Source organism: Anopheles moucheti, chromosome 2, assembly GCF_943734755.1.
Source record: "Anopheles moucheti chromosome 2, idAnoMoucSN_F20_07, whole genome shotgun sequence".
NCBI classification, from domain to species: domain Eukaryota; kingdom Metazoa; phylum Arthropoda; class Insecta; order Diptera; family Culicidae; genus Anopheles; species Anopheles moucheti.
In genome coordinates, this window is record NC_069140.1 from 88,245,435 (window position 1) to 88,267,834 (window position 22,400).

Sequence of the window (22,400 nt, forward strand, 5' to 3'; positions counted from 1 at the left end):
ACGGCGGTGGCAGACGAGGGAAGACGCGTTTACGACACCTGTGGAAGTGTAGGCAGTGTTGTGCGGCGAAGGAGAGGAACGAGCAGACAAAACACACAATTTCGCGTCGTCATTTGTGGGTAGGTGGATAGGTGTAGCAATTGCAGATATTTGAAGAATCATCCACCTGGGTACGGTTTGTTGTCAGCGAAATCACATTACATCTTCCAACCTGTTACGGTTCGTACCATTGCCGACCGATGTAACGCACGTGCATCGGGAGGGTTGCACCTTCACGATCGGTTGTTTTTGCACCCTTCGCACGCTCTCACCCTAAGTGGATGTGTGTTCTTATCAGCAGCCTTCTACATTCTACACCTTCCTGCACGAGTCGTAAGCGATAAGGCGGATCACGGATGTGAGTTGCCTATCGCAAAACAACAAAACACTCATTCCGCCTTTGAAGAGTGTGCAAGATTATGTAAGAGCGAACCATACCGAATTCGGTACGTGGATCTAGTAAGGACGGTCTCGTCAGTCGGCCTCGGCAGCAGATCAACAACAGCGCGGGGGGCAACATTAATCGAAAGTCGTCTGGCCATTCACACATTCCCGCTGCTCCGTCTGATAGGGGTGGATCGTGCGCGCCTGTGTGTGATTTATTTACCATTTTAATTGACTTCTGTTGACCTGCTTTGTTTCCTTTCTGTTTTCACTCCAGTATTCCTAAGGCTACTGTGTCCGGTAGCGTACAGACATGAGCAGACAGAAGGTGTGAACAGTTGGTGAACAGTGAATTAATTGGAACACCCCGTTTATCTGAGGCCCGTGTGCGTAGTGCTCCACCAGAGCAGTTCCGGTTCGATCGTATTCTGACAACAACAGTGCAACAACACGATACAAGATGGTGGAAAAGCTGGACACGCGGAGCTGTATCTTTTCGCTGCTATACTCGGTTGTTTCGTTTGCGGTGGCTTGCGCAAGCTTGTCCACGCTGAACCCGAGTGATCGCATAACCGTCGAGAAAGGTGCGCTTCTTATCAGCTTTGGCTTTGTGTACTTCATCGCACTTACCGAGTTTCTGAACAAGCTCCTGCTGCGGACAACCATCGGGCACAGCTTTATTAAGCGATATCGGTTGCGTGTTTCGGATGTGCTGGATATAACGAACAAGTGAGTAAGAGGTAATTCTAAGGTATTATGGCTATGTGTATTTAATTGTTTCCGCTCTTTCCCAATCAGGGTCGTATCAGCTGTTCAGGCCGCCTTTTCCTGTATTGCCGGGCTTTTCGTATGCCGCTGGTCATGTCCGAGGAATTTTCTGCACGCCTCACACTTTCTGTCGGAATCGTACGCCTGGTTTGCGGCGTCGTATTTTTTCTACGACCTTTGGTCCATGTACAAAATCTACGCGGCTGAAGCGGCCATCAAAATAAAGGTTAAACTCGGTCTGCAGTCAGCGGTCGGGGATAATAACAACGGTAGGAATGGCACAGCGAACGGTGATGGTGGAACGGTGGCGCAAAAGGCACTGCAAGCACTGGACGACATTCCGAGCGTGGAACAGGGTACACTTTCCTTTGTAAATCCGTGCAAGATAGGCATCCCGAGTTTCGCCAAGTACCTGTCGACGCATCCCTTGATGGTGTTTCATCATCTTTTCATCGGGTCGTACGGATTGGTTGTAATATCGGTAAGAATTAGTGTTGAGTGACCCCAATGAATCTTTGCACTGAATGAATGTCATTGATCCTTTGCTGAAGATTCATATGAATCTTTCTTTTCAAAAGATTCACCCGACACTTTACAAATAAGATGCTCTAAAATAAGAGGCATTCATTAACCTTTTTATCTTCGTTGTTTTTCTTTTATTCCAGTATCTTCGTGGCGGCTTAGGAGATTGCGTGTTTAGCTTCATGTATATGATGGAACTTTCCACGCCGTTCGTATCATTCCGTAGCATTCTCAGCGTGATGGGATTGAAACAATCAAAACTGTATGTCATCAATGGGCTGGTGATGCTGGTCACTTTCTTTTGGTGTCGCATCTTTCTAATGCCCTATGTCTGCTACTACTATAGCCAGGTGGTGAATAAGCCATTCTTTGAGGTATGAGAGGTGAAACTGATATGTACAACGATTGTATTGATTATTTCCTTCTCCTACGTTACGCTTCCCATTTTCCAGGCTGTGTGGAATTTACCGTGGGGATGTCAAGTAAGCATTTTGGCACTGTTTTTGCCCCAACTGTACTGGTTCCGGTTGATGGTACGAGGCGCTATGAAGGTAAGTGCACAGTTCCGTTAATTTGATTGATGGATTACGCCGTACCTAACATTTGTCCTCTTTTTGGTAGGTATTCTTCCCATCAAAGAACAAACGCAACACTACAATTGCGGCAAACTCTTGCGCAAATGAAGTGTCCACCAACGGAGAAACTATAAAATCTTCCCAATCCAAAGATAGTGAAATACGGTCCCTAATGTAAGGTATACAGTGTGTGTTTTTTTCGCAGTTTCACCGACCGAGGGCACTGGGTAGTAGGGCATTGACATGTTAGTAAATGTTAATGAATAAGTGTTATTTTGTGTGTAATTTGAATATTCACCGACACGCTCGATGTATTCAACGTTTTGAATGTAAGACATTCGATGATGAAGCAGGGAAATAGTGACGCTGGAGTGACGATAAATGGATACGATGTAGTAAAAGGGTAGACAGGCAGGGCATACGGAGACGACGATGGAGCTAGGTTTTAGCAGGGACAAACTTACTCACTTCCATGTTTACACAACCAGTAGAACAAATGTGCTGCTGCTTAGTTTACCTAGTCATAGTATGTGCGTTTTGTTCACCACAGGAACGTTAATAGCTTAACAAACTCCCTTCATTATAAAACCTTGCGCAGGGATAAGTTCACTCGGTTCTTCCACGGTGTGCTTGCCATGTTGCCCTGTTACCGATACAGTACGATTATTTTGTGATTGCCCATTTAAGTTATACACGATAATGAGGAAACCGAAAACCAAACGCTATAGGATTATGATCACCACAACCTCCCATAAACATATTATACTATATTGTTGTTAAAACAAAACAAACATACACGTGCAGATTCCAACACAGAAACAAACGAAAGGAAGGAAGCACAACATTACTTATACAGCGAACCATCTTACGGTAGTAGATGATAGACTTTTTTGTGCATTTTTTCTACAAACATAGCAGAAACCAGCGCGCACAATGTTTTCTGTGCGAAATAGTTTACAAGTACGGTGTTATACATGTGTACATTCAATCCTGAGTACGTGAGTAGATATATTAATGAACGGATCGTGAGGCGTGAGTAGCAGCTAGTAGGACGATTACGGAAATTAGAGCATATTTGGCATTGGGAGTTGCAGAATGGATTGCAAGGATAGAAAAAAATATTCATATAAATAATCAATGGAGCTTTCATATTAGTGTGATGTTTACCACGTTATTAGGCACGACGAGTATAAGGAGCTAAAAAAGGATGTGCAAATTTAAAGACAACATGATGTATGGAAAATTATTTTTCCATTCGGCAATTGGACTGCGCTCATCATTGAATGGAGCTGCATGATAATGGAATATCGTAATCGTTAGTCGAAATAAAGGATAGACTGTCCATGCTCGGTGTTTAATGCATTGGCTCACAGGCACATAGCCCGAGTAGCGGGTTTGAGATTGCGAGATTTTAACCTTTCATACAAAATCAGCATTACAAACAGTTCGATGAGAATGTGTTCCCCGGAAGCACAAACTATTGATGTGACGAAACTTACAAACATTTTTGTACCGCACTTTGGCAGCAAAACACTGCGCGCACCTATTCCAACCGAATGAATCAAAATGAAGGGAAGGATTGCAGAAAATCCTGCCCTGGGCTGTTGTGTTTGTGTACCAATTTACATAAAATAATATAATGTGTACTGGAATTTTGTAGCCTCTGTAGTCGGATTATTGGTACGGCCATTTATATTTCGTTTGTTGGGAAAGAAATGTAAATAATTGGTTAATTAATTTGTTGTTTTGAACAAACAGATATTATTTTGAATATGGCACAATTTGTGCTTAGAACAACGTCGACAGTCGCCGATAGTGCGACACTCTTCAACCAGGTATTGTAGACGGCTGCACATCAAACGTCATCCAACGAGGAGGGCGCGCACACATGGTTAACCTTCGTCTCTTGAACCGTGTCTGAGCGAAACAGCGATTACATTGCCATTGCCACAAGCGAGCCTCAACATTGACGCTCCTCGCGATTCGTGTTGCCTAATTTACGGTATATAGAACTCTGGCAATCGCACTTTACATTAATCCATCAACTGCATTCCGAGCGTGTATTGCACGACACAAAATCTGTGCATTACGTAAACTGTAAATCGTCCACAGCTTGTTTTTATTGTGCGGTACTGTTTGCTGTGTGAAACAGGCGGTTCCTACCATCGCGGCATACATCGAGCGTTTCCTGAACCGCACAACCTATCCCGGGAGTACCAGCGGTAGGGCGTGAAATTTTCCAAAGTTTAGTGCGTGCAACCCTTCAATCGGATTACTTGCGAGTGAATTCGGCACGGTTTGATGTGACTTCGTGAAGCAGAAAGTGTACGCGCAAGTGTTAGCTAAACAGCTGCGGGCGGCATTTGTGGCTGAAAGGTGCAGGGCAGCAGGCACGGACTCTTCGATGTTCTGGTGATTACAGTTCACTGCAAAACCGTGCTTGAATAGAGTGCAAAACGTTAACGACTACATTCCGGCATACGTTAGTGATTTGTGGAAAGTACAGTTCGAAGCACAGCAAGACTGACCAGAACATAAACCAAGGGATGAATCGAATGGTAATTTTTTTGTTTTGGTTTTTACGTCCTTCAAAGCAATCGTCACCTCCCCTCCCGCAGAGCAGACTGCTGTCAGATTCAGTTCGTGACCGGCAACTTTTGGCTGAGAAGGAAACTAAATGCAACGCATCAACTTTCGTTACGATAAGTGTGCTGTGGGTCCGGTACAGAATGTCGACGGGTTTTTGAACAAACGCTGATAAAGTTGGTCAATTTCACACATTCCCTTCAAGCGTGCAAATGGGCAATTGCGGTAGGGAACAACATAACCAACAATAAGGTTCAGTAGGGCGAATGTCACTTTTTGACAGACCACAGCGAAGGGAGTGTGAATGGTGGTGGGGCTGCTTTTGGATCTGGTTGGCCACCCTCGACAAATGAAACTCTTGAAATGTCCCTCAGGCATTCGGTGACCGTCTTGGCACCCAATTGGCATCGCACTTAAGTTGTTCGCTGGTTCAGGAGGGTTCATTTATTATGCATCGATTGCATTCGTTGCCAACGGGAGGTTGTGTGTTCCAGTACAAATAATGTTGCAATAGTAGCAGTAAAGTTTCTACAGGAATTGGAATAGGAAGAGTTTGTTTTTATCCTAATGGAATATTAACATTAAACAGAGATATGGAACTATTTCATGTTTGGCGTGTAGCACTGAACGCGGGACAACACACTGAGACTCGCTTTAGTGTGCAACGTGTTTGAAAACACGTGGTAGCGCCAGTAAACAGGTCGTGCTCAGCATGCCATGCTTTTTTGTTGCTTCTTTCTTTACTGATATTGGATTCCGTTTTGTCGTATGAGCATTTAGCATGAATGTATTCAATTTTCAACACATTTTGTTCGATTGCGGTTCAGATTATATTAGAAAGCATTTATAAACATAGAAGCATTCATAGGCTATGTGTTGGGTAGTTTGCATTAATTTGATGTATAATACGTCATACATCTTATTTTCTAACAGCATTTGGAAGACGAATTTAATTAATTTCTTAACTGCCATATTTTTCTTTTGTAGGCTTTGAAGAAATCTTCCTACGGTATGGAAGAGGATGATGACGACGAGGAGGAAGAGGCCGACGGTAAGGGAGGCGATTCAACTGACTCAGATTTCGACGATGACGAAGATCCAGACGAGATTGAAGTACCAGGTATATGAATATATAAGTCATAACATCACTGCATCCCGGGCATAGGTGGGCATCGTCCAGGAAAATTTCTTTTTGAAACTAGCTATGGGAAGTCCGTGGTGTATTTATGAATATATGGGGTTCCCAATTTTCCTCCTAAGATTGTGCAACATCAAGAAATATACATAGAAGGCTCGAGGCTTTTAACAGTGTTGTTCCGTATAGAAAAATCCATTGATTAATGTGCGGATTTGATCCGGAGTTCAATTCGGAATACACGCGCAATTTGATTTATCTAACTCTGGAAAAATAAGATTTTACCCATCACCAATTGAGATATGTTGTACTTCATATTGTTATGATCGAACAGATTGTTTTTGTATTTGCTGTTTAACGTGAATTTTTGTATTTTATTTGTAGGTATTATGAACATTTCAAAACTACGTTGTAATTTATGTAAATTCCTTTTATATACACATCTAAATGGTTGAAGGATCAATAGCAATCATCTGAAACGCATCCAATCTTTAAGTACACGGCAAGAGGCAATCGAAATCATCGCTAATGCGTGCCAATAACTAACCTGTCCTGCATCGAGAGAGAATATATTTGTCCTCGCCTCGCCCGACCGCTATGCGCAGGCAGGCGATAAAGGCAGGAGAGTGTGTACAGTTTATCCGCCCACTTGCAATGGCACGGATTTTACAAGCACTTTATGTTTCGCTCCAATATTATCTTCCACCACGCCGGTGTGTATAGTGGGGGGTGAAGCTGCTATACGACAAGCCCCGATTTTATGTATATATTATTATGCTGCTACACCCCAAACATACGCACATACACGAATCGATTCAATATTCTTGCCCCCCCTCAAGCCAGCTGCTGCAAACTGCGGCCGGTCTAATCACGCCTCATGCAGGACCATCGCGTCTAGCACGGTGGGCCGCGATGTGCGCGAGGTAGCCCATTCGGCTGTCCGAAAATCGTCCCCGCTGTACGGGGAATCCGTTTGGCGAATTTCTCACGAACAACAAAACGACCCTGTCTCCCAACCGGGCTAGCAGCCTGCCTGCTAGTCGCCAAGACGTTATTATGGGCCCGGCGTAGCGTCTTCGCTCGCGTACGAACCCGAAGCCGAAACCCTTTCGGTGAAATATTCTCCACGCCTTTGCCAGCCCGCCTGCTAACCCGCTATCCTCCGCTTTGCATAATGTAGGCATCAATTCCTTTCGCTTCAAGTTTTGTCCTATCCGTTCGCTCCGGCGTGTGTGTGTGTGCGTGCTTCACTATCGCTGTGTCGTTCGCTCCTTCGCGCGGTTACCAATATATCCTGCGAGATCTCGCCTAAGCATCGTGGCCATCACTTCCACACCCGCGCGACCCCCAAAAAACCGTTGTCAAGTGCGCGTGGTCGCAGCAGCGATATGATGAAATGAGCTCCCTTCCCATTCCGTTTAAGAAAGTTTACAACCCTCACTCCCCCTTCATGATGGAATTGTGTTCGCGAGCTTCTATCACCCCTTTCTACACGGCGGGGTACGCCTTTCGCCACCCTTCCGGGCATTCTCTTTCAAAAACGTTGATTGAGTCCTGCGTGTTTCCGCGGACTTACGCGAGCAAAGCGTTAAGAAGGTATCCTTTCCTTTTCCTGTTCTAATTGTGGAACTCAATCGCACATTCTGGTGTGTGTGTGTGTGTGTGGGTGGGTGGGTTGGTGGGTAGGTTTAAGGTTTTAGGGGTGTACGCGGCGCAATATTTGGCCGTGGATGGGTTTCGGCGAGGGCATGCCTGTTCGTTATTTGTGCGTTCGTCAGTTGAATTATTAGCTCGCATGTGTCAAGACGCGAAGACGTGGTTCCTCCACACAGCAGATCGCTACTTGCTCTCTGACCGACCGAGCCTAAAATTATCGATTATTGTGCTTCGTAGTTTTAGAGTTTTAGAAACGGTGCGATAGAGTTGCACACCACCAGCACCGTACATCGTTTACATTGTAGTTGTTTCTCAAAGGTAGAGCTTGATTACATTTTTCCGCATATTATTGTGACCTTGTTCGATTTCTTATAGTATTGCAACGTCTAATCCATACATTTGCTTTATTCTTGATTTCAGGCGGCGGGAAAGATCTTGCAACGGTGGCCACGCTGACTAAGAAGTACAAAACGGAAGCGGGAAGCTCATCGAACATCATTGGTGGAATTGGTCCAGAGCTCGGTATGGCAGCAACCGGTATGAATAAAACCGATCAGCAGCAACCACAACCACCAGCACCGGTGCAGCAACTGAACAAGATCGCCAATTTTGTGATTAAGCAACCCTCCAAAGATTCGATAGCGGCAGCGGCAAGCGCTGGTGGCACGATTTTATCCAAATCCACCCCATTAAGCGCGATGATGAGGCCAAGCAGCGGTACGCGGTTGGGTGGGGTTGGTACACCGGGCACCACCGGTATCGGCACTGGGGGCAGTGGTGAGTAGTGTAATCGTTCACAGAACCTTAGTATATTGAGGACGGCGCGCGCGTAAAAGCGCAAAAAAAAGGAAAGCGTCTTTCGAATGCATCCGTTTAGGCGTGGGCATCCACTTCTGGCCAAACCACATTATGTCCGGCTATTCGATCTCTGTGGGGGTTTTTGATTAATATCCCACTATGGAATAGCCTGTTAAATGCAGCATTCGTTTTCAACTGCATTACTCGTGGTTGGTGCAGTACGACGAGAAGAAGGATGCACATGCTCTCTCTCTCTCTCTCTATCGCTAAATTCCCGATTTCACTTTCTGCCCTGTCGCTAACTTGCCTTGTCTTGTCTCATTTTCTTCCACGCGACCAACAACCCGTTCGGAATGTTCCATTTTATCAAACGCATTTCCGACCCTCCATCCTCAAACTCCAAAACGCTAATATCCTTTCGATGTGTGCGGAACTCTGGTCAACAAACGTCTTCGGCCGGGCTGTGTACATAAATCCTAATCATCTCCTCTCTTTGTTTATCTCGGGTTGCATCGTTTCGTTGCATAAATTATTTGTCCTTTTGGGCTGCGTTTTATGTGCGGAACGCACTTGCTCCCATTCCCTCAATTCCACTCCTGTCACATTCATCCTGTGGCTATGCAACGGGCCACTATTTACTTGCCGTCGACTATTTAACCGTGTGCTGCCGCGCAAAAACCCATATATATTCACGCGTTCCGATTTCACCCGCACATCGATCGCGGAATTGGGGTTTTTTGGGTGCGCGAATTTCCCAACCTGCCCGTCCACAGTCTGTGATGGTAGAAAGATGATGGTCACCGGTGGAGGCGCCTCGAGTTCATCTTCGTCCGGCGGAAGCCAACACTGGGTGGGTGGTGGTGGCCCCAGCGGTATCGGTAGCGGATATTCCACATCCATCCACGGCAAACCGATTGGGACGACGAAGGCAACGGCGAGCAGCAGCACGGTAACGTCGACGGTAACGACAACGCCTCCGGTCACTGGAACGGTACCCCCGGGAGCGACCAGCATACTGGGCGGCCTGGGCAGCTACTATCCGCCGAGCATTGCCACTCTGCTGGCGCAGAGTAAGTTACCGGCGACGGTGAAATGGTTCTGCTTCTTTCCTCTCTCTTGAACCTTTTTGTTAAATGAATTGTTTTGGTTTTTGTTTTCCTCCCCCCCCTTTTCGCTGAGAGAATTTGCGAAAAGGTTGTTATTTTGTTCGTTATTCCTTTCGAGAGTATATCCTTTCGCGTCCTGCTTTCTGCAAATGTTTTCTGTTGCTAAATGGTTTTTTTTTGCATGCTTGAGGAAGCAAAATATTTGTTGAAATGATTTGTTTTGTTTTGTTGCAAAGTAGTATTTTCATGAGCTTTTTGGCTCAAAATAAGTGTTTCCAATGCTAGAAATATAAGGAAAACATTTTTGAGTATTTGAATGGTAGGAAAGGAGGCGGTTAAATAGTAATAATTTGACAGGATTTCAATAATACTGTCAGACGCTAGCGTATAAGTGTCAAATCGAATTAAATTGTTAGCCGTCTGATTGGGCAGTCTCGTGGGAGCGTGAGTGGGAGTCATCTTGGATGTCGACCTATGTGCGTTTCCCAGATGGTAATCTTTGGACGTGTGTGGTATATAATTAAACGGAATTGATGGTTGCTTGTCATGTTACGCATTCCACCAGAACGTCTTCTCCATCTTACGCGGCATATCTTTTTGTGTCTCGTGATACATCTTATGCAAATAATGCATTTTCCTGATATTCCCAGGGACATGTTTCATGTACAACGGAGTGAATTGATAAGTGAGGAGCTCAACAAACATTCATAATATCTTTTTTAATGGCTGTTGCGCTCAATTCGAGATTATATGCACAGATGAAGTTTATTTCGTAACCCCCTATGCTTTATGGACAATTAATTACGATCGCTCACGTGGGGAAAGATTTGAAGATTTAGGGAAATAATTTAATGTAAATAAGCTTATAATATAAATTTTGTTATTGCATGCATTTTTTCTCCTTTTATTGGGTCATTATTACCATTATTCAATTCAGTTGATGATTTATAAATTAATTACTTATTAGGCTCTGTTGATTTAAGTAATTTTAATTGCTAATAAGGCGCTTAATAACGTTTCTGCAACTTACTTTATTTTCCCAATCGTCTTCTACAGTGGAGATGTCCGGCATGGGTTACGGTGGGAACACATCGATCGGCGGAGGAACCAGTGCGATCGGTGCCGACAGCATGAACAAAATCATGACGAACCAACTGATGCTGCAGAACCTGCAGGCAATGCTGGTGGCGAATCCACACTATCTAACCAGCGGCATACCGACGCAGCTAATCTCCCAAATGGTGATGGCAGATCCCAGCAAGGTACTTTCATTTATAGGTGATTCATGCACTGTTGCCGTTTGGCATAACCATACTAACGATGTTCCGTTTTGCAGTTGCAGTTAAACCAAATGCCCGAAGAGGAGGAAGCGGAAGATGAAGAGATGGGTGTTGCGGAAACGTACGCCGAATATTGGCCGGCAAAATGTATGTTTTATGTTTTGTATTGCTGTGAGAGTTTCTATTTAACTGTTTTTTAAAAATTATTTTCACTTTCTTTTTTCCCACAATAACATCCAAACGCAGTGAAAATAGGTAAGAAACATCCAGATCCGGTGGTGGAAACAGCGTCGCTGTCGTCCGTGGAACCAAGTGACGTTTACTACCAGGTATCGATTCCATCGGAGACTATCAATGGTGGGTTGTTGAGTGCGCTGCAGCTAGAATCGATCACGTACGCGAGCCAAGCGCACGCCCATTTATTGCCGGACGGAACACGGGCCGGGTTTTTGATAGGAGATGGTGCCGGTGTCGGTAAGGGACGTACGATCGCCGGCATCATATACGAAAACTATCTGAAAGGGCGCAAAAAGTCCATCTGGATATCGGTCTCGAACGATCTGCGGTACGATGCTGAGCGCGATTTGCGAGACATTGGTGCTGGCAAAATCGAGGTTCTTGCACTGAACAAGGTAAATGGTCGATTAACAAGCACGTGATCAATGGGTGTGTATTAATCTATCCGTTTTCTTTTGCTGCTTACAGCTAAAGTATGCCAAAATTAATTCCTCCGTAAATCATAACGTCAAGAAGGGTGTCATATTCGGCACATATTCCGCACTGATTGGAGAGTCGCAGAGCACGGCCGGGAAGTATAAGTCGCGTCTCAAGCAGCTGCTGCAATGGTGCGGTCTTGACTTTGACGGTGTTATCGTATTCGACGAGTGCCATAAGGCGAAGAATTTGTGCCCGGTGGGATCGAGCAAACCGACCAAAACAGGTCTCACCGCGCTGGAGCTGCAGAACAAGTTGCCCAAGGCGCGCGTTGTTTATGCTTCGGCAACCGGTGCATCGGAGCCGCGCAATATGGCGTATATGGTGCGGTTGGGCATCTGGGGCCAGGGGACACCGTTTCCGTCCTTTAACGATTTTATACAAGCCGTTGAAAAACGGTAAGTAAATGGAGGTGGTTTGTTGTGGGAATCGTTGATCGAATTTTAACGAATTAATTGTTTTTTTTTCTCTTGCCTAGTGGCGTCGGTGCAATGGAGATTGTTGCAATGGATATGAAGCAGCGTGGAATGTACATTGCCAGGCAGCTAAGCTTCCATGGTGTAACGTTCAAGATAGAGGAAGTACCGCTGACGAAAGATTTTAAGCTAGTGTATGATGCTTCGGTCGAGCTGGTAAGCGAGTTTCAGATCTATCTATACATGTTCCACTTTAATTTGAAAATAATTTAGAAATTATGCGCTATCGTGTTATTAAAAACATTCTTGTGAGCTAATAGAAAAGATCCACCATTTACTAATTCCCGTCCATTTTTTTACAGTGGGTTGAAGCGATGCAAAAGTTTACCGAAGCGGCAGAACTGATCGATGCGGAGAGCCGAATGAAGAAAACGATGTGGGGCCAGTTCTGGTCGGCGCACCAACGATTCTTCAAATACCTTTGCATCGCCTCGAAGGTGAACCATGCGGTTAAGGTGGCTCGGGAGGCTATTAAGTACGGCAAGTGTGTGGTAATCGGTTTACAGTCGACCGGTGAAGCGCGTACGCTCGAGCAGCTGGAACGGGACGATGGTGAGCTAAGCGATTTTGTGTCAACGGCAAAGGGTGTGCTGCAGTCGCTGGTAGAAAAACATTTCCCGGCACCGGATCGGAGTCGCATCAACCGGTTGCTCGGGCTGACGGATACTCGCAAGCAGTTCAGCAGTATTCTGGAAGATATTGCGCGTAGCAAGGAGGCTGCATCGTCTGCGATGGACGCAAAACGCAAAAGAGCCGCCGGTACAGCAGCAACAAAAGCTCCGGGAGTGCCAAAGACCAAGCGTTCCAGAAACAATGGCTCGTCGGATGAGGATGGATCAGATTCGGATGCGTCTTCTTCTGCTTCGTCGCCGAAACGGTCGAATGAATCCGACTTCCAGCCATCCGATAGTGAACCGGAGGAAAGCGATAACGATCACTACGACAGTGCTGCAAGTCAAAGCGATGAGTATAATCCATTCTTCACCGGATCGGGCAGTGACGATGATGATCCATGGGTGAGCAGCAAAACGAAATCGTCCGTTAGTAAATCGAAAGTAAAGACGAAAAACAAATCTACCGCACCACCGGTGACAGCACCGGCATCGACAACAGCTACACCGATGGCCCTCAGTGGAACGACGGCTGGGAGGAAGAAACCGGTGAGCACGCAGGACAAAATACAGGCACACCTGACGAAGAAGCAAACCGACACTAAACCGACCACCATTCAGTCAAGCAATGGGTTTTCCATTCAGCTAGCCGGTGGCCCACCGCCCAAGGATGCGATCGAACGTGCGTGTCAGATGAAGGACGAGCTGTTGGCGAAAATTGAACGGCTAGGCGATCGGCTTCCGGCCAACACGCTCGATCAGCTAATCGACGAGCTGGGCGGACCGGAAAACGTGGCCGAAATGACGGGACGCAAAGGGCGCGTGGTACAGAATGACGACGGTTCCATACAGTACGAATCGCGCTCGGAACAGGACGTACCGTTGGAAACGCTCAACATAACGGAGAAGCAACGCTTCATGGACGGTACCAAGGATGTGGCAATCATTTCCGAGGCCGCCTCTAGCGGTATTTCCCTGCAGAGCGATCGACGGGTGCGCAATCAAAGGCGGCGCGTGCACATAACGCTAGAGCTGCCCTGGTCGGCCGATCGGGCTGTTCAGCAGTTCGGTCGTACGCACCGCTCGAATCAGGTGAACGCACCCGAATACATGTTCCTTATCTCAGACCTGGCGGGCGAACGGCGGTTCGCTTCGACTGTGGCGAAGCGGCTAGAATCACTCGGTGCCCTCACGCACGGTGATCGGCGGGCGACGGAAACGCGTGATCTGTCGCAGTTCAACATCGACAACAAGTACGGTCGGACGGCGCTGGAGGCGGTGATGAAAACGATCATGGGCTACGAGACACCGATTGTGCCGCCTCCGGCCGACTACCTGGGTGATTTCTTTAAGGACGTCGCCGGAGCACTCGTTGGGGTGGGTTTGATCGTAAACAGCGAACAAATGCCGGGTGTACTGGGCCTGGACAAGGACTACAACAACATATCGAAGTTCCTGAACCGTATCCTCGGCATGCCGGTGGAGCTGCAGAACCGGCTGTTCAAGTACTTTACCGATACCCTCGAGGCTACCATCGAGCAGGCGAAGAAGCGTGGCCGGTTCGATTTGGGTATCTTAGGTGCGTAAGATGTCTTCATATTAGAGATTCTTGTTCCATTGCAATAATTTGTGTGCTTTATGTTCTGCCCATTTTCACTTCATAGACCTCGGAGCTGCTGGTGAAAACGTGACGCGTATCAAGCTTATTCGTTTTGCACGTAAGCATTCGACCGGTATTGCGCCTACCGAGCTGCACGTCGTTAAGGTTGAGCGAGGCATGATTTGGCAGGAAGCAATTGACAAGTAAGCCTTTTTTCCGCACACGCAATACACACATCGGTTGCTAAGAATTTTGCATTCCTATATCGTTCTCTCCAAAGGTGGGCAGAGTTGGGGGGCGATAAGGAAGGTTTCTACATCTCGCAACATCCCCGCAACGGCAAATACAACGCGATACTGGCGATTGAGATCGAAACGCCGACCAAAAAGAAAACCCTTACGGGGGGTGATGTTAAGGGCAAGAAGGAAATCACCCATTTCCAGATCTTCCATCCAAATACGGGCCTACAGTTCAAGCACGAGACGCTAGCTGAGCTGGAGAAGAAGTACAAAAAGGTGCTCAGCACGGAAGCGGAACCACACTGGACGCAGCTTTACGATGCATCGATAAATACTTGCTCGCACAGCTACTGGAAGGGCCACTGTCGTAACGTTTCGCTCGGGCATGAATGTGAGGTAAGCTTTTCAGTGCGTATGATCTGGAAGTACTCCCAACGAACGCTGAACGCCGTTTTGTTTTATCGTTTTCATTTAGGTCGGTTTACGACGGCGTACATATAGTGTACTTTCCGGATCGGTGCTCGCCGTATGGGCACGGGTCGAGAATAGTCTGGCCGCACGCATTGGCAACCAGTCACGCCTGCAAGTGATTCGCCTGAAGACGAAGGAAGGCGTCAAGATCGTCGGTACGCTCATTCCAAAGAACTGCGTCGAGCAGCTGGTGAAAGATCTCGCTAGCGATTCCGAGAAGGTGGATGAGGTATTGTTTGACGACCAGTAAAGTCGAATTTAATTCCTATGCTCATCATCATGATCACCCATCGTACCACGACGACGTTGTCTTTTGTTCAAGATGGAAAGGTTTGAAATGCAGTTGTGCAATGGTTGGTTTTCTGTTGCTAACTTATAATCCGTTGTTTGTTTTCGAAAGCTTCCGCCCGGTACATTTCGAAGAACTTTGAAAACTCATTACGTGAATGTAGTTGTCCAAGTTTATTCTATTACCATGTTCGCTGGGTTTTAAGCGGAGATATACAGTCAGCATGTTCGGGGAAAATCGAATATTTTTCTCGAGCTTTTAGGAATATCTAATAGCGCTAAATTTGAATCGATCGACTTGACAAATTTGATAAGATTGATTGATTTTTCAAGGCGATTGCCACCGACTACGGGTCGGATCTTGAAATGAATCGTATGACCCAGCACTATTTGCTACCCCGATACATGCGGTAGTTTCTATTTAAACAGATTTGAAGAAATGTCTTCATCTCCGATTTTCTGAATGTATATCTCCCTTTGATTGAAGGTCGGAGACAGTTTTTTGCGACCGCTCTTGTTAAAAATTTAGCAATGATTCGATTCCAATGAACACAGGAGAGATTATTTCATTAGAATCCAATTTGAAACAACTTCCTTCCCTCGTACTCACACATTTCCAGGGCACGTCCTAGCGACAATATTAAGCCAATCGAGAAGAGATAGCATATTTCTGCAAATTCAAGGCAAATCATTTCCATAACCCTTCATTTTAGCTGACGTGCTGTCTACGTCCTTAAACGCGAACATAGAAGACACAAAGTCGTGTGATCGTACGTAACGCTCGCAACATACACACATTCAAAAGAGAGTAGAAGTCTTAGCGTAACGATAGTTTCCTAGCTTATCCCCCCATTTAGGTTATTAGGTATAGACTGTTCCTTCGAAGAAGAACCAATTTTGTTGTGTAAAGTTTGTACAAATTATTTTAGCTTAACGAACCACTCATCCCCGATGACCGCCCGTACCGGGACCGGGTTCCTTTTTTGTTTTCCAAATGCGTAAGACTAGCCGGTATCTTTCCGTCGTGTTTTTGCCACCAAAATTTACTTCCGCCTGACGCTAGCGCACACGGTTTGCGTTCTGCTTTAACATTAAAGCATCCTTACTTCAGTGAGATTAGCGATAATTTCTTGTCATTGGGAAGATAGCCAATAAAGGATTAAGTGAAAACTTAAACTTAAAGAAACCCTTTTGCCATCCATGTGGTTGAACGAGAAAGAAACTAAAAAACGTGAAGTAAAAACTTTTTAAATTCTACAAAAATTTATTGGAGTAGATGATAATAAATGTAAACAAAAAACAAATGTCAACTGGTATGCCGCAGACTAGAACACGTTTGATTTGTCTGTAAAATACGCTCGACGGATGGAAGGTTGTTCTTGAGGTTGTCATGTTGGTTTGTCATACAGTAGGATGATGTCCTCATCAGTACCGTTCGCTTTACGCGCTTTGTCTAATGCTTGATACGGAATGTAGCATACCTCTGCAACAAGTCGAAAACAGAACAGAATTAGCTTCCATGCTTTACGGTTCTACTGCGTCACTTACTGTCTTTGCAGGCTGGATTGCGGTACATGAACTTTTGGAGCCGCTTATTGTACCCACAGAGCACTATGTAATGGCCCATGTAGCTAGGCGTAATGCTTAGGCACGAGCTGACAAAACAAAGACGCGCGATTCCGCAATGGATGAATATGGTGGACCGACACACAAAGCAACCATTCGCTTACCGTATCTCGCAAGACAGCTTGTTGAATTTACATAGGTCGCAGTACAGCAGTGAGGCACTGATGAGCAGTATGACGTTACCGTACGTTCCCAGGTGGTCGATCAGAAACCGATAGTTGACGGTGCACTGCTTCACATCCACCCCGTTCTGCTCGGCGTAACGGAATTTGTTATTTACCCTTAGCATATCCTACAATTGGAACAGATAAGAGTATTGGGTTTCTGTCAATGGCAAAACGAACTGATAAAATACACGAAAAAAACATGACTTCATGCGTACCAGTGTGTAGGATTTGTAGTAATCGTTTACCCGGTGGTTCGGGTTCGCACCGATTGTTTTCGTAAGGTATTTGTGCGGGACATTGAAATCCTTCAAAACGTAACACAAATCGATTGTCCATGTGCTAAAACAAAGAGGAGGAATTGCATTAACATCTGGGTCTAACACCTGGCTACAAAGAGTGTCGATTGGTCACACCTTTTACCGAACTGGCCTTCGTCGCAGATTTGCTGGAACTGTGATAGGAATGTTTGTCGCTGTCTACGATCCAATACCATTAAAATGCACGCTAACCCACAGTCCCAATCGTAGCGCTGGCTGAAGTGCACGATCGGATGTTCGAGTATATCCGGAACGTAGCTTGGAACGTCTGGAATACAAAGTAGTTAGAAATAGGACCCGGAAGCAACCTGTTACGCACCTACCTTCCATCGTGATGAACACTATCGAACTAAGCTTATCTTTCTGTTAGCTACGTTGTCTGTACTTGTTAACTGAAGGACGATAAAGACCGGACCTGGATTGAGACGAGTTTGATAAGCAAAGAGTGTGTGTGACAGAAAGGGAGGGAGTTCGATTTGTCGTTATCACGATATCGTAATCGAACCGTAATTATTATCGGAAATCATGAAGCTGAAAACCCACCCCCATACCTGAGGAGGGTGTGTGTATCGTAGTGGGAATCACTCCTCCAGTATGTAGATTGGAATTACGAAGGGCACACATCGCGTATGCATCATGTACGGTCACGACGGTTTGCTTTTACGAACATTTGGACACTTAATCCTTTACATTGTAATACCGACGATTGTATGACACTTTCGAGTAAATAAGTTCACTAGCATAAATTATAGTAGATGTTGAACGGAACGGAACTTAATAACGGAAGTATAGAGGAACGGAAAGCAGAAGATACTGTACAACGATTCAATAATAAACAATCTTTATTCAGCATGACAGTTGCGCAGCACACTGTCATATCCGATGGACATATTTTGCTCGGTCATTTCGTAAACCCTTCACAATGGTACCGGTTACGGACCTGACACTACAGAATATTATAATCGTAATATTATATCGTTGAATGTAACAAATAGAAGAACATAAATATAAAATGGTTCGTACAAAGCTAAAATGTATTGCCCACACGTGCAAACCGCTTCTTGTTGGGAGGAGTATAACATTTTGAAAGGGCAAAATAAATAGAAGCCCATAATTTTTATCAGCTTATATATCTTTGGATGATAGCCTTCCTTCAGTTTATGAAAAATACTACTCAAACAGGAAATCATAGAAGGAAAGAGATCTTCTCGTTGATTTTCTTTAAGATTGAGATTATTTTGAATAGTGAAACTTTTTCAGCTACTTTAGGGGAATTACTAAACCATTGCTTGTTCCGGGGGGACTTATAATGTAACTTATGACACGATTATTTACGACAAATAATAATCTAATGTGTTAGATAATATAATCATCAACATATTGTCCAAGACTGGGAGTGGAATGTTCCAAGAGCATCGAGAATCGACCCTCATATCCTCCAATGCATCTTTACACCTCTGGAGTTTTGAATATTACAACTCCACACCGCACCGGATGAAGTTGTACAAAGTTACATCAGTAAGCATCAGTTACTTGTCAGTGACTCGTCAGCATGTATTACATGGTTCACTGTTAATGTTGTTCTGATCAGAGGCGTGTTTAATGAGTCTTTCATTATTCCCATGCTTTATCACGAGTGCCTAGACATTCCGGAGTTGATCAGAAGTAGGAACTGGATCCTCAGTTGATCTGGATTTCGAAACTAAACTCCAAGAATATTGCTGTTCAAACGAAAGATGAATAAATGGTAAAAAAAACGCCAAATATTTGACTTTTAACATATGAAATTTCACTCTTTTCCCGATCGAGGATTCGATTCGGAGAGTAGTTTGGGCAAATCTTCCATAGTCTAACCCATATGTTCCACAGGTTAGTGTTAATCAGATGAAGAGATAAATTAGATACCTTCCGTAACCATAGCAACAGTAAACGATAGTTTGAAGCTTATTATTTATTTATGTTTTAAGTTATCTTTCTTCCTACTCTTCGCCCGTGCTGATGCGTATCGGTGCACCGGACCACAACCACAGAATGATTTCTTCTCCCTGGTCAAGCGAATACGAAAGCAAAAAATAGTGCGCTAGACTCCAGGGCAAGATGCTGCTCAAGAAAAACGGAAGCAAATCTCTCGCTCCCCCAGGGGGAAGTTAAGTTGTTTTGGCGAATAAAAATAAATTGATTCCGCTGTTTTTTTTCTTCTTCCCAGTTTTACGTTGTGTGAAGCAATTATTTTATTGGTTTTAGTTTGTCGTTTACCGCGTGACCATGGTGAGTCAATAGACCGCTCTCGGATATGTATCGCCAACCAAACAAAACAAGACAGCCAGCCAGTCAGCCCGGTGGCCAACCAGCTTGCGTTGCATACGTGAGGAAAGCGTGTCCTGCATCCGTTCGCAGCGCTGGGCAAAAGTGTGTGCGACGGGTTTCTTGTGGCGCCAGCAATGTTGCCGAGATGGTTTGATTCAATTTCCTGTTCGATAGCGAAGTCGGAAGCCTTTTCCGACGGTAGCCGGGCCACACGGCAGCTCATCGGTGCCGTGAACGTGTCCTGCTGAGGACGGGGGCCGCATGGTAGCCATCCTGCCCAGAAGGCTGCACCATTCTACCCCGGATGCGGATGTCGCCGAACGCCGTTCGCCATCTGCTGGATCGACGGGAATTGATTTTCCTGCTCCTGTTGCGCCGCCCGTTTATTCTGTCAAACGCCGTGTATCGTCCCACCGATGTGTACTGCCACCCAGCGCGGTACGATGCCCACGACGACCAACCTTTCTCCGGGGAAGTCGGAAGTCGGGTGGGTTTTTCACACGGACGCCACACCATCACGGCGGGCTGATCTGTTTTGTGGCGTGAAAACAAAATCAATTTAAAGCTCGCCCTCCCCTGACGCGGTCCCTCAATGCACTTGTAGCGACCGTCGTAACGGTCAACGAGACCTGCGACCGTGGTGACAGTAGCTGTCACACCAAAAAAAACCAACACATGACAGTGGTGCAAGACGCCAACTGTCAGGATCATTCCTTCTCGAGTCGCACGTGTCGATACAGAGCACTAGCGTGATAAGTTCTGGAAATAAGCTATTTGACGGTTTATTATAAAAGTAGTGCCACTGGACGGTGCTAAAACTGGTGACCCCGACGTGATTACGTCAAATCGAAATAACCACGATCCTCCGCTCGTGCTCTCCGCGCCCTCGATACACGTGGTTGCCAACAGTGCCCGGGCGACGACCATTTTGTGTTAGTACCACGTGCCAACGCCGTGAAGGTGCGATATATATCACCCACGGAGCGTTCAGGTATAACAGACTCCACAGACAAATACCGAGAAGTGAATCACCAACAATCGCCGGTTGTGGTCTTCCGAAGAGACTCCGAAAAACTCCGTTTAAATTCGAACACATTGGGACAATCGGGAGAGTTTTCTCAGTGTATGCGTGGTGAAAAAACGACGCCAAGTGGCGTGCGCAATTTGTACAACAAAAGCCGTCATTGAGGTTTGTTCTCACCCAGCATTTTATCGCTGCACTCGACGTTTTAACCTCGCCACGAGGAAATTGTCCTTCGGAATCGGAAACTCCACAACGTTCCCTGTGAATCGAAGACACCCAGCCAATCGACGCCGCCACCGCCGAACGTGTGCCTTCCACGTGTGTGAAGCCGCCATTTTGTTCATCTCGTGAAGGAAGCCCAAGCCGTACCGACATCGAAACACGCGTCGAGGCGCCTCACTGGGATTGAAGACAGCTGCAAGGGCGACGCCTACGATTAAGGTAAGATCCACCCTTTTTTACTTTTAATCCGTGTGGAAAAATGATGCACAGCCCGAAAAACGTGGAACCACCGGTCATAGATCCGCCGAAAGACGTTAGCTCTAACATCGCCAACTCTACTCAAACGTCGTTGAGCGTCGAAATACCTCCAACGCGTGAGGTCTCTACCGGGTTACGTGAGCTGCAAGTGGAATCGCTAAACGCCATGCAGTTTAAACCACCCGAGCTGGACACCGCCGATGTCCACACCTTTTTCTTCGCCCTGGAAAACTGGTTTGACGCGGGGAACATTCCGGCGAGCCAGCATGCTCGACGTTTCAATATCCTGAAGACACGCATTCCTATCCGGGTCCTTCCCGAGTTGCGTCATCTCCTCGAGAACATACCAACCACCGAGCGCTACGAAACAGCGAAGAAAGCGATCATTCAGCATTTGGAGGAGTCGCAGCGAAGTCGTTTGCATCGCTTGCTATCGGAAATGACCCTTGGGGATCGGAAACCATCGCAGTTGCTGGCCGAGATGCGACGCACCGCGAACGGAGCGATGACCGATTCCATGCTCATCGATCTCTGGATCGGACGCTTACCGCCATATGCACAGTCTGCCGTGATCGCTGCTTCACCGAACGTCGAGGATAAGGTACGGGTAGCCGACTCCGTTATGGATTCCTTTGCGTTATACCACCGTACGGGTCCGTACCACACCGTTTCCGAGGTACGAAATGATGAAGTCGAACGCCTCTCGCGACAGGTGGCCGAACTGAGCCAACGCTTGGAAGAGGTATTGAAGCGGACCACTCGCCCGGAACATGCCCGACCTCGTTCGCGATCCCGTCCACGCCAAATGCATCGTACTGTTACCCCAACTCCTAACGGGTTGTGTTTCTATCATGAACGATATGGTCAGGAAGCGCGAAAGTGCAGAGCACCTTGCTCCTTTAACAGCCGGCAGCAACGTGCCCACACTCCATCATCCTGACTTTCTCACCGAGACGTTGTACCGGAGGTCCATGCCGTTTCATCATCCAGCTATCGGCTCGTTGTAGTGGACCGTAACACAAACAAGAAGTTTCTAATAGATACCGGTGCTGACGTCTCTGTGATACCCAGGCAGCACAGCTCCGTCCCGTGCAAGCCCTCATCGATGCAATTATTTGCCGCAAACAGTTCCCCGATTCGCGTTTATGGAGAATCTCTCTACACTTTAGATCTTGGCCTAAGGCGAGCGTTCCTATGGAACTTCGTAATCGCAGATGTAGGGACTGCAATC

At 46.1% G+C, this 22,400-nt stretch overlaps 3 protein-coding genes and 1 pseudogene across 6 annotated transcripts; 3 read left to right on the plus strand and 1 right to left on the minus strand.

Annotated features, from left to right (window-relative positions):
• Positions 1–7: 7 nt before the first annotated feature.
• On the plus strand, positions 8–3,630 carry LOC128309346 (TLC domain-containing protein 3A). Of its 4 annotated transcripts, none has more exons than XM_053045706.1 (6): positions 8–119; positions 701–1,152; positions 1,222–1,672; positions 1,857–2,087; positions 2,166–2,264; positions 2,335–3,630. In XM_053045706.1, exons 2-6 carry the CDS (start codon positions 884–886, stop codon positions 2,464–2,466), a joined length of 1,182 nt encoding a protein of 393 aa, XP_052901666.1. In that variant the 5' UTR covers positions 8–119; positions 701–883; the 3' UTR covers positions 2,467–3,630. The 4 variants fall into 4 exon arrangements, with proteins under 4 accessions (XP_052901666.1, XP_052901667.1, XP_052901670.1 ...); XM_053045707.1 differs by having other exon boundaries at positions 99–170; XM_053045710.1 differs by lacking the exon at positions 8–119 and adding an exon at positions 196–219.
• Positions 3,631–4,743: 1,113 nt separating this feature from the next.
• LOC128307214 (protein strawberry notch) lies at positions 4,744–15,334 on the plus strand. Its single transcript, XM_053044966.1, has 12 exons — positions 4,744–4,846; positions 5,862–5,994; positions 8,086–8,442; positions 10,626–10,831; positions 10,906–10,996; positions 11,096–11,481; positions 11,555–11,961; positions 12,042–12,195; positions 12,342–14,229; positions 14,315–14,453; positions 14,531–14,885; positions 14,965–15,334. The coding sequence occupies exons 1-12, from the start codon at positions 4,835–4,837 to the stop codon at positions 15,208–15,210; spliced, it is 4,374 nt and encodes a 1,457-aa protein (XP_052900926.1). The 5' UTR covers positions 4,744–4,834; the 3' UTR covers positions 15,211–15,334.
• Positions 15,335–16,485: 1,151 nt separating this feature from the next.
• Positions 16,486–17,820, minus strand: LOC128298031 (protein GUCD1). Its single transcript, XM_053033761.1, has 6 exons — positions 17,682–17,820; positions 17,455–17,626; positions 17,257–17,380; positions 16,979–17,166; positions 16,797–16,903; positions 16,486–16,731 (listed from the first exon to the last, which is right to left on the minus strand). Exons 1-6 carry the CDS (start codon positions 17,686–17,688, stop codon positions 16,637–16,639), a joined length of 693 nt encoding a protein of 230 aa, XP_052889721.1. The 5' UTR covers positions 17,689–17,820; the 3' UTR covers positions 16,486–16,636.
• A 3,788-nt stretch (positions 17,821–21,608) lies between these two features.
• Positions 21,609–22,109, plus strand: LOC128299881 (uncharacterized; annotated as a pseudogene).
• Positions 22,110–22,400: the final 291 nt, after the last annotated feature.